The 12,719-nt window shown below is 36.1% G+C and overlaps 1 protein-coding gene and 1 non-coding gene across 2 annotated transcripts; both read right to left on the minus strand.

Moving 5' to 3' along the window:
• Positions 1 to 10,792: 10,792 nt before the first annotated feature.
• Positions 10,793 to 11,233, minus strand: LOC147503981 (uncharacterized). Its single transcript, XM_086605034.1, has one exon. It carries the CDS (start codon positions 11,231 to 11,233, stop codon positions 10,793 to 10,795), a length of 441 nt encoding a protein of 146 aa, XP_086461160.1.
• A 373-nt stretch (positions 11,234 to 11,606) lies between these two features.
• TRNAA-UGC (transfer RNA alanine (anticodon UGC)) lies at positions 11,607 to 11,679 on the minus strand. Its single transcript has one exon. It is a non-coding gene; the product is annotated as a tRNA-Ala (tRNA).
• Between the last annotated feature and the right edge of the window lie 1,040 nt (positions 11,680 to 12,719).

Consider the following 12,719-nt stretch of genomic DNA (forward strand, 5'->3'; position numbering starts at 1 on the left):
AGTCCCCACAGACGGCGCCCAATGTAGGAACACTAAAACTCTCACTCTCACACAATCTTCTCTCCCTCTCTTTTTCTCTCTCTTACTATTTCCTCCCCTCACTTTTCTCTTGCGGCCTCCTCCTCTTTTCTCCTCATCTTCTCCTTTTTATATCCTTCTTCATCTCATCTAGTCCGTCCATCTGTCTTGTCATCCTACGACCCTCCTGCCGACCGTACACCTGCCACCCCGTGGACTAGGGTTCCGCAGTCTTGATTCGCTGCTCCTCCTTGTTCTTGCTTATGCTGCCTCCTATCCTCTACATCGCGGACTTAGTCCAATCTTTGCACATCAGGCTACTACAAAAGCTAATACAAGTTATATAAGCTAATGAGAGAAAGGAAGAAGGAAAAGCAAAACTAAACATTGATTTACCTAAGGAAATGATGAAGTTTATTTCAAAAACTAAAGGTGTTCCCCATTAACACTATTACAAGCTTTCTTACATAAAACAAGACAAGGAATGGTAAAAAGAATCTCACAAAAGAGAGAAGTTAATGCTCCCAAATCATCCTTCCTAATCCATAAGAGAGCTTTCTCTCTTCTCCCACGTGAAACACCCCCCTCATTCACTCCATTCTTATCCAAACACTAAACCCCCTTTTGACACCTTGCATTCTTTACATAATTATCACCTAAATCCAACTAACTTCATTAATTGCATGCAAGGTGTCAATTTTGTACCAATTATTTGCACCTTTGTCTTGACTTGCATGATGACTCATCAAATCTTGTAGGCCCGTATAGTGGGTCCATGTGCAGTATGTGTCCAGTGGCGGTCCGGTCTTTTGGCATTTTTATAACTTCCTGCTAATGCGTAGAGATCGTCGCACTGATCATCTGAGCAGCTCACTTGTCGCATTCGGAGTCCTAGTTCAAGAGATATGAACTTCGGAAGTTTGATGCTTCTGTGCACGTAATCTTATTTCTGACTTGATTATGTATTGTTTGAATCTTTGGGCTTTAGTCCTGATTTGTTGGGCATCACATGGGCTTAATTGGAAAGCTTATGTATACTCCCTATTCCGTGCTTAAATGCTAGCTTTATCATCATTTTTACGTTGGTTGCTCCAATCTACAAAAACACGAGAATACGATTATTTCATGATTATTAAGCACAAAATTAACCGAAATGTTATGTCTCTACAGGGTTTTATAATACAGTTTTGGGTGTTTATCAGTAATTAACACTCCAATTATGTTTAGCTCTAGTTAATCTAGATAATCTATCTAATTTAGTTAATCTATTAGCCTTAGTATTAGTGTTAGTTTACTTTTATGTTTTGGGCCCTTGAAGGCAAATTTGTTTAATTATTAAAAACCCGGATTGTGGGCTTTTTAAGTGGACCTTTTTTGTAATCTAAAACAGGGAACGCTCTAACAGTTGGGCCTGATTCTTAGATCACGGGACAACCAACGTTGCTTTCTCTTCAAGCAGCATGTAAACACGGCTTGAGAGGTAAATTCTAAACCTCCTCAAAGCCCATGTAAGAGGATACCTTGTGTGTTCAAACATGCTTACATGATTGTTTCAATTTTAATTTCGATACTGCAATTTATATTCATGCATAAGGCTAAACCCGAGCCACATAACAACCATTTTGAAAGTCATTCCCCAATGTAGATAAATCGAACGTTGCTTGATTCTTGAAGCCCTAGACCAAAAAAATGAATTAAAATCAATCAACTAGAGCCCAAAGTAGTCACGTTCCTCAAGAAAAGGACAAAAATATAGCCACGATGATTTAGAGTAATCAGTTACCACATTCCGGTGGACCAACTACCTCCCTCACTCCCCTCCCCGAAATTCATCGTGAGTGAGATTCTTGGTAGCACACCACTTGGTGAAGTGATTGCTTACTCTTCTGAGCCGTGTAGTAGATCCATCCTAATTTCTAGCCCAATTGTTCCTTTGAACAGGGCATAATAATCTATAGACCAAGCAAATATTTTCAAAAAAAAATCCAAAAAAATGAATTTCTACTATTTGCGCATCATCATTGATTGAACGTTCATGTCTTATCAATTTGCATCACAACCATCATGGAAGTACATTTTTTTTTTTTTTGGATTGGCAAGCCTGTTTTAAATGAGATCAGTAACTCTTTTAGAAGATTAAGGTAGACCCACACCGGTTACATTGAAGGACCCTAGCCCGAAGGCTTACATTGCCCGAAGGATCATCAACCCCGAAGGGAACCTAGCTCAAAGGCTCTCGCCATTGCGCCATTTTCGAGTAGACCCAACCGCCTCCACCTTGTCCATGAAGACTTGCTTTTGCTCCTTGGTCCACCCATCATAGCAGCACCTTGTCTCTAGCTCGATGGCTCACTTGGCCCAAAGGCCCATCACATAATTATGCAAGAAATAAATCCCAAACAACACTGGGTGAGATTCAAACTTCCAACCTCTCCCATGAGGAGAGGGGTACACAACCAATTGAGCTAGAAGCTCTTGTGTATCATGGAATTACATTGCAAACCCAGAGCCTTGTTTTTTTTGCGGTAGTCCTATCACTAGTTATCTCATTGTCCATCATACACCGAATTCAACTCTACTACGGGAATTCTTTTCGATTACAAACTTCAATCTTCAAACTTCCCTAGATCCCTATACACTGAAGAGTTTTCTAATCATGTCGACAATTCATGGAGTTCCACCACAAATAGTCAAACACCATTCATATATCCACCTGGTCAGTTAGAGTACGGTTTCATCCAAAACCCATTATGATTCACATCACCATCCATATCAAATTCATACCCTACTCCACTATCCATCACAGACCAACTCTACCAGAAAATGGCTGAGCAAGTAATACTAACTCAGCAAATAGCAACTACCTTATGTTTTCTCCAATATGATTCAAATGATGCCACATCTGAGACTAATATTCTTCTCACCAGTCCATAACCCAACTGAAAACAGAAACAAGGTGTTACTATAACAAAGCCAATTGCTAAAGCCTATCCTGATACTTCTGACCAATTAAATCCCCATTAACCTCCACCTAACTATCGTGTGAATTCCAAATCTTATGATGATGACTATATGCCTGAAGTCATAATTTCTCTCACATGCCTTAATGTAACATCACCCATAAATGAGAAAACTCCGGCAGAAGAAACTCAAGAGCATGTACTAGACTCAACACACTTGGACAATGGTATTGAGAAATTTTATGAAGATTTAGGCAGAGAGGACAAAGAAAATTAATTGCTTGGGAAAGAGGATATACAATCTATGGTGGAAAGTGGATTTCAATTTAGTTTGGTCGTTAAAGACTTATCGATAGAACAAATTTGTGACATCCTTACTATTGCAGGTATAAACCACAATCTTGTGGAAACGCCAAAACTATATGAAGAATTCTCTGAGTCCTCAAGATCATGTGAAGAACTTATCAACTTCCAAATATGCGTTTTATTACCCGTATATTGCCACATTACAGCCTTTCATACGCTTAATGGAAAGACAACTCATAGCTTTTATTGCCTTTTTCAGGTTATGGAGTATTTTAGACCACTTATCATAAAAACTGCGTCTTAGTACCAAATGGAGCCTTAATCACACTTATTATGAAGACCAAAAGCTGTTATGGAAAAGTGCTGAAAAAGTCAAAGTCAACGGTCAAAGTCAAAGCCTTCAACTTAGAAGACCAGATATGGAGACCCTTATCTCAAAATATGACATTCTCCTAAAACTTACTTTGGTCAAGAAGAAATCAAAAAGCAAAAGCAAAAGTGAAGTGTGAGGTGTCTCATTTATAATGGAGAAAGGCAAATATGTAAAAGGCAAAAGTAGGAGTATATAATCAAAAAGTTAGGGAGAGAGAAAGCATCCATTGTCTTAGGATCCAAACCATTTGGTTTGTTTAATTTCTTGTCTAGTTTTTCAATTCAAGTTTTTACTTTATTATTTTTTTTATTTCTTTTTAATTAAAACTTGTTGTTTTCCTTTGTTCTTATTTCAATCTTCAATCTTATCTTATTGTTTTTATTTCAATCTTCAATCAATCTTTCTTCAATGTTTTCATGTCATTTAAATACCAACAACTAAAGCTTTCATGTTTTCATTAGCTTAAAACCAATCTAATCTATACAAGAGTCTACCTTTCTTCTTTATAACTCCCACACTCAAACTCTAAACAATTTAGGATGAATCTCACTTCTAAACTAACTCTTTGAAGTTACACACCACTGTTCAACAAGCTTCAAGAACCACCACCCAACCATCACCATCCCAATTTAACACCTCTTGAAATCCAACCTCCATTCATTAAAAATTCACCAATTTATGAGGAAAGCACCACAAAACCATTTTAAAGAAACCTCAAATTCATACTTAAGCCAATTGCCTTTGAGGTTATTCATAATTTTCTAAACCTTCCTAGTAAAGAGACTTCGCCCAATATACAAACGCAGCAGTCCATCATTTCAGTAGTTGAGAAACCTGATATGTCCTATTCCCCATCATCTGAGCCTCATGAAGGACATCTACTACCAACCTCTCACTCTTTTGGACAATTCAAACATGACGGGTTATTGCATAAGTTCCATGATGGGTTACACAAGCATTCTCTTATCATTCTACATCTTACTCTCCAAATGCATCATTTCATTCTGTTTGGGGGTGTATGTTTTTATGGATTGATCCTCAACTGTTTAGATTATTAGTATATAGCTAACAACATATTGATATAACTAAAAATAATAGTTTTGCTACTGCTTCTAATGTTATCAATACTTAATTCTAATATACTCTCATAACACAATATATAGCATAGATGAGTCACGAGGTCGTTCCACTCTTGCTTCTCAAACACTTAATGAATAAACATATAAAATAATTAATCACTAATGATGAGAGTAATATGCTAGGAAAACAGTAAATGATGATGCTAAAACAGTGAATTAAATTGATGATCGAGAGAAGGATATAGAGAATGTTAATCCACCACGCGATTCGATTGGCTATTAGTTTAGTCATCGAATCGTTTTTCTTGATCCCTAGTGAATACCAAGTCATCTCTGATCATGGCTTCACTAGCATGAGAGTTTAGCTCCCCTGCAAATTTCTTTAATGGTGGCTCTAAACTCTAGTTCAACTCTTATGATTTTTATCTCTAAACAATCATAAGAATCAAACTTGAAACGCTATACAAAACAATAACTATACTAATTAGCTATCATCCTCACGTGGATTCATAAACCCCCTCTAATTAAGATGTAGCATTGTGTCATCGGATTTTTTATACTAAAATAATGAAATAAAAACATAATAAAGTAAGAATTGAATATAACTAATGCTTTTATTGAAAGGTTTTAATGGAAGCTACAAACTAAAACAAATTCTAACCCTAAACTAAACTATATTAAATAAATGGGGAGAGAGAGAGAGAATCCTAATTACTACTAAACTAATTGGGGAGTAATCTAGTTAGGTTTAGCCTTAATCCTCTTTATATATGAGAGGATTAGGGTTATATTTTCGTGCTAGGGCCTGGAAGCTAGACTTTGGGCCTTTAATGTGAGCCCAAATTCCATTAGGTTTAGTATAAAAGGGTCAATTCTGCTGGAAATTACTTCAGTGCCTTTTTCATCTATGTTTATAGCTCTTATTGGAGCAAGGTCTATTCCATTGGAAATATTATTCTGAGCCGGTCGTTTTGACATAAAGTAGGTCCAATTCCGAGCTCCAAGTCAAAAGATACGCCCTTTTGAAGTTCTTATGGCTTTTTATTCTTTTGCTATCCGAATTGACTTTGACTTCCCAACTTTGACTGGGCTTGAAAATATTTTTTCTTCTTGATTCTTGGGCTTTAAACATAGAACTCTTCTAGCAATCATCTTGACTCATTTTCTATACAAAATGACATCTTTAGGCACATAAACAGCTTCAAGACCTAAAATACATAAAAACACGTAAACAATATTAACTCTTATTTATTATAAACATAATTGGCCTAAGTAGAATACTATCAAGGGGTTTAAACTACACTTTTGGGTGCTTATCACATATCATCCATCTTATGCATAGTCTTGGGGAATTTGACTTAAAATGACCCCACATATAGTCTTGAATATATGACAATAAAATATTTATGTTATGTTTTCTCGATGCATTCCATGGGAGTGCATCTTTAAGGCAACCGGGCCCTCCTCTTAGAGTGTGTGGTTGTAAGTGTTGGAACCTTAGTCCACGTATATCTCACATTTTCTTTGTAAAACATTTTTTACTCGTCGTTTGAATAAGTGTGAACATGTGAAGCGAGTATACAATTTTATTTTTCTTTGTTTTACATTTCGTTTTCAAAATAGTTGTTTTTCTCCATTCTCATTATGAAGGATTCTCAATACACCTAAAGTTATGTGATTTTCTAAAACCAAAAACACGGGCAATAGATTCCACTTAGACCAACCCTTAAAAGTACGCAATCTTCATTCATCTAAGGGCGGTTTAAGAATCAGTTATGTGTTACTAAGGGTCGCCCATATCACCATGCACTTTCTGTCTCAGCTTAAACCACATAGATACCAATTGTCCCTTGCTCAACAACATATCATCACTTCACCCAGAAGAAGTCTGTACTTTCAATTTACCAAATGCACCATGGAGGCAACACCCAACCACCTCCAAGGTTCGTTCACCAATCACATCAAACCACCAAATACATTCAGACAAGGACAATGTACATACAACAATCAGAACAGAACATTGGTTCCATCCCATTTTAACCATAACTACCAAAATCCACAAAAGAGACCTAGTTCCACCACCCACTAGTGTCCAATCAGATAAACCCTTCCATTACATCTTGTGCAGTAAATCCCCCAACAAACACATAATTGAAGTCACAGTCTGACTGGATTAGGTTCAATAAAGAGCTGACACAAAAGTTGCCTGAGATCACCAGTTATGGTTTGTTTTCAAAAACTAGCATTAAGAATCACAACTTTTGAGTACGAGTATCTTAAAACATCTCTCCATAATTTTCAAAACTAGAGGATATAAAAATAAAAATTATACACCCCAGAGTAACCAAAATGATACCGGATTCACGTATAATTTTATCTTATTGTTAAACCCTTTATATGGTTAAAGATACATTTTGATTGAGAAAAACAATTACTTTGAATACACACATACACACACACATTTCATATGTGTCCGTTTAGATAGTTGTTTATATACATTTCACACTTTTTATTTCTTCACTTGTTAGTGTAATAATAGTCATGCATGCATGTTACAACTTATGCATTTCATATGTTTTCAAAAATACAAAAACCCAAAAAATTATAGTAGAATAATTGTCCTTAGTACAATAAACCATGTATTTCTTGTTCTATATATGTCAAACAACCCACACCCCAAACTTATTTGGAGGTGGCATATTTTCATCACGAAAAACAAAATACAGGTGTATCATCGTTTTTGCTCATGTTTCTATGGTAATCTCTTTCTTTATATCTTCATACTTTGAGGACAAAACATATTTCTATTTGGGGGGTGGTATAATAACATTTTGCAAAAACTAGACATTTTCTATAATAGATATAATAGTATATTTCTTCCTTTCTAAAAAAAAATTCAAAAAAGACCAAAAATATTTTTCTGTTTAGTATTAAAAAGTCTTATTTCCTTTTTCTATGGTGAATAAAAAGTTTAGAAGTTTCATTATAGCAATAGAGTAAGGACTTGTTCTTCAAACTTAGACTAATATACGTGCACAATAGTTTCTACATCTTTTCATGAATGGCATGCATAATCATTTGATTGTATATAGCAGTGAGTTTCCGAGACCAAGGTTAGAACAATTAAGTTCCATACCATGTGAGAATCTAGCCAAAATTCTCATCTAAATGATTTTTGAGTGATGACACAAAGGATGTCCGGATAGAAAGATCACACGTCCACTTGCTTGATCACCACATCATATCCTAGAGAGAATTTAGGCCCTTTTTGGATCGATACAGCCAAATAAACGTTAAAAACCCAAAAATATAGTTTTTCCTCTAATTACCCCTTTTGAGCTTTCACCATATTCTAAAAGCCTTTTTATTTTTCACCATAAATTCCTAACCCGTTACAACGCACAATAAAAAGCTTACCCAGCTGACGAGTTGAGAATTGGATAGATATAATAATAATAATAATAATAATAATAATAATAAAACCTTATACAAAAATAGATTAGTTAGTTTCTTCGAAAATAAAAGAAAGAGAAGAAAATAAAGAACCACCACAAAACAAAACTCCAAAAAAAATAAAGGAGTCAAAAATCGAATCTCCCAAAAAGTTCAAATCAAAAGGAGACGATATCATAAACAAAAACAAAAAGAAACAAAAGTAAAGTTAGAACTCCCAAAATTCAAAAATCATATGGAGTCACAAAGTCAAAGGACTAAAAAATCACAATTCGAAAGCAAAGAACAAAACGAAGTTCTTCTCACAAGTATCTTGAAGACCCAACTTATCAGATTTTTGTTTTTCCCATTTTTTTTATTTCTAAACCATCACCCTAGCCCCATAACTCCTAATAAAAGACCTCTAGCTCAATTAGGAATAGGATGGTGTGATAGTAAGTGGCAAGCGTGATCAATCGACCCCACCTTAAGGATGCTCTCCAAAAGTCTCGGAAACGACTCTGCTTTTACATTTCATTGCTCATGTTTTGTACTTTTATCTTTAGATGATTAAATTACTGTACATATGTTATTCTAAGTTCAAAGGAGCTTGTCCTTATTCCCCACTAATGAGATGTATAGACTTCTGAGAATAAATAAGGAAACAAGACCCTTTGTACTAGATAGAAGAAGTTTGTGAATACCTTCACTAGAAAACTCTCACGAGACTTAAAGCTCGTCCACTAAGGAATTCCTAATGGTTTAAGGCCTTGTTGCATATGGTCAATGCAATCGCACTCCGTGAAACGAGATTAGTATAATTGATAATAAATCACTCATTTGTGATCTTAGTTTTTCTCTCATCTTTACTTGAGGACAAATAAAATGCTATTTAAAGGTGGTGATCAGGTCCCAAATGTGCGTTTTATTACCCCTACATTACTGCATTACATCCCTTCTTACGCTTAATGAAAAGACAACTCATAGCTTTTATTGTCATTTTCAGGTTACAGAACAATTCATACCATTTATCATAAAACCTGCGTCTTAGCACCAAAAGGAGCCTTATTTATGCTTATTATGAAGATTCGAAGCTGCTATGAAAAAGTGCTGAAAAAGTCAAATTTAAGGGTCAAGGACTCATAACCAAAGAGCTGAAAGTCAAGTCCTTAACTCAGAAGACCAGAGATCGATAAATGTCCTTAACACAAAAGAAGGCTTTCTCTAAAACCTATCTTGATCAAGAATAAATCAAAAAGCAAAAACATAAAGCAAATGGTGAGGTGCCTCAAATATAATAGGAGAGGGCAAATCAGTCTTTTGTAAAAGTAGGGGTATAAGAACTAAAAGTTATGGAGAGAATGCACCTAGACTTATTCTAGTGTCATGTAGGGTTTATTTTCTAGTCATTTTTCATTCAATTCATTTACTTTTTGTTCTTCATTTTCAATCTTGTTATTTCTTCAAGTTGTTGTTCTTCATTCAATCAAGTTATTTACTTCAAGTTGTTCTTCATTTCAATCATTTCATTTCTTTCAATGTTTGTGTTTCCAACCATTTAAATAACTTGGCCTTTTCAAGATTATTCAATATAATAGAGTTAACCAATACAAGTTCTAAAACTAAAAGAATATACCTTCCTTTCTTCTAAAACTCCCAACCATTCAAATTCCAAACAATTTATGGTTAACCTCACTTCAAAACTATTTGAATCTCCCACTTACACAACTTCAACTATGTGAGAGAGTAATATACACATCTAGTGAATATTAGACACGTGTCCAACATAATATGACATTCAACCAGCCTCTATTACTTACATCTTCAGATCACTCTGACGTAATTCAAACCGAATAGACGACCTCTACGATCAGGTCATCTAAATGATCCGAACCAGAGCGCTCACATTCTCCATACCACAAGGGCTAGTAACGTATGACCTAGATGTCACCATCAAAACCGGAGCTTCAGTTGCACCCTCCATTAAACATCCACGACTTTCCATCATACCTGATTAAATGATTTCAAGACCCGAACTTGACCTGACGCGGGAGAAGACGAGACGTTGACACTTTTCTTATATAAAAAGAAGAGGAACTACGTCTAACTTGATTCAAGTCCCCCATAGAACTTGATACGTAGGCAACTCGTACAAAATGCGAGCTCAGTCAAATCCATACAAAACCATCTTCCCCATATATCCAGAATTGTAAGGTCGTGACCAAAACGAACCTTTACAACCATCACATAATTACACAAGAAAGAAATCCCAACCAACACTTGGTGGGATTTGAACTTGCAACCTCTCCCATGAGGAGACGGGTACCCAACCAATTGAGCTAGAAGCTCTTGATACACAAGTAATAGGAATGATAGAATGATATAGACCCCGCAGGCGTGTAAGTTGGCCAGTAATTGCTTAATGTGATCCATAAGTGCTATTCCATTTTTCAAAATAGCACCAATTCTTGGAGCAGTTCAATTATCTTGTTTTTGTTTAATAAAGGAACATGTAAAACATCTAGATTTCCTTGATTATTTAGTAGTTATATATCAGGTTTATTAGGACTACTTCCAACTAATCATTTTATTCCTTTGCAATACCAGGAGCAAATCCACTTGATCTAAGACCCATATATTTTAGCTCCTGAAGCCGCAGTAGTAGCTGAATGATCCATTATCTCATTCCGACTGGAAATGACTGAACTAATCCCATGGCACTTAATTGTAGCACTCGAACACACATTTGGTGTAACGATTTGCGCATTATTAACAAAGACGCGTCTCCCTACCCTGGCGATCCTCAACAACCGATTGTTAAAGACGGATGGAATGAGGGTTCCACTTGGTACATGTGCCAAGTCACTGAATACTAGAGGTTTTGGAATTGTATGACTAACAATGAACTCTTCAAGCCGACTCGGAGGAATTGTGTACTGGCCTAACTGTTCGTCACTCGGCATTAAGAAAGTTGCTTGTTGACTTAGTGATGCTTTAGTAGTGGCATTCAGCATGTCTAGAAGAATTACGAATCCATAGTAAGATTGTGATCTCATATTGGACATTGCCAATGGTAGATCACTCGCTCTTCTTATGTGAGCGGTGGGTGCGGATGAAGAAACTAATTTGAGGAGTACTAAAAGGATGACAACAGATAGAGCCATTTGCATTGGCAATTGTGAGAGATTTGGAGGCTGGGTATATATGAGTAGTTGAAGTTCTCAGAATGCAAAAAGAGAGTGACTGAATGGGGTCATAATTTAAGTTTGGTAAATAGTCATACTCTTTAATTGTGCACTCTACAAATAACTGCATTACTGAAGTTAAAAATAGTAAATATGCAGTTCATTTTAGAGGTTAGTTGGAAAGGTAAGTTATGCATGCAATATAGATTCAGTCTTGAATTATTGACTGTATATGGGGCCAAAAATAAATTAATGGAGATGCAGGGGATCGAACCCTGTACCTCCCGCATGCAAAGCGGGCGCTCTACCATTTGAGCTACATCCCCATTATCAAAAGTGGTTTCACATCTAAAGATTTTGTATACGTGACAAATCCTATTGTAAGCTAAAAATTTCGGTGTCATAACTCATAAATCTAGGTAAATTTCTACAAGTTAGCAGGCTTTACATATTTTACATTGAGAATTTGACAGCTACGAAATTTCAACAGCGAAAATGCCAACAAGATTAAGTTATGCAAGTGCGAAATTACCAATATTTCAGAGCATTTTGTTTAATCAGTGGAGATTAAACAAATCAAGTTAAACAATCATATTTAGTTTCTTTTTTCATTTCTTTTCTCTCTCAGACAAAGTTGACAATATTCTGAATCATAATGCACTTATGCACATACATCTTGTTGCCACAGTAAATTTAGTTAAAACTGTGTATCCTAATCCTTTTTCTTCTTATTATTCTTACGGAGAGAGATGAATTTTAAGCAGAACAACACGATGGCTGTAGCAGGTGAAGCTGCAAAGCTTGGAACTGGTAATGGAGGATGGGGCTGAGAGAATCAGGTTTATGGAACAGTGGAATCTGCATGTCCAAGTTAGTACGAAGGAACTGATCAGGTGCAAGTGGGAACGTCCTTGCGAAGGCATCACAGCGTTGAACTCTGATGGTACTCTTCAAGGGATTAACGGAGGATGGGCAGCAACACTTCGAGAGCATGACGGCAATGTCACAGCAGCAGCAAAAGGGCTATCAAGGTTCAATACCATTGCACTTATAGAACTAGAGGGAGTGTACAAGGGACTAAAGCTAGCGAGGCAGCATCACTGTACCAAGGTGGAAGCTAGGACAGACTCGACTAATGTTATTTCGCTTATACAAAAGCGAAGTAAAGTGCCGTGGCAAGGAAGGAAGCTGTTAGCAGATGTGTTTGAAATAATTGATTGTTTGGAAATGTTTGCTATTAAGCATACCTATAGGGAATGTAATAAGTTAGCGGATGCATTAGCTTGTAATATTCCTTCTGTTAGTTTCATAGAAGTTATTCCCAGCTCGTTTTCTGAGGATATTAAGAAAATTGTATACGACGATG

Source organism: Coptis chinensis, chromosome 4 (assembly GCF_015680905.1).
Source record: "Coptis chinensis isolate HL-2020 chromosome 4, ASM1568090v1, whole genome shotgun sequence".
In the NCBI taxonomy this organism is placed as follows: Eukaryota; Viridiplantae; Streptophyta; class Magnoliopsida; order Ranunculales; family Ranunculaceae; genus Coptis; species Coptis chinensis.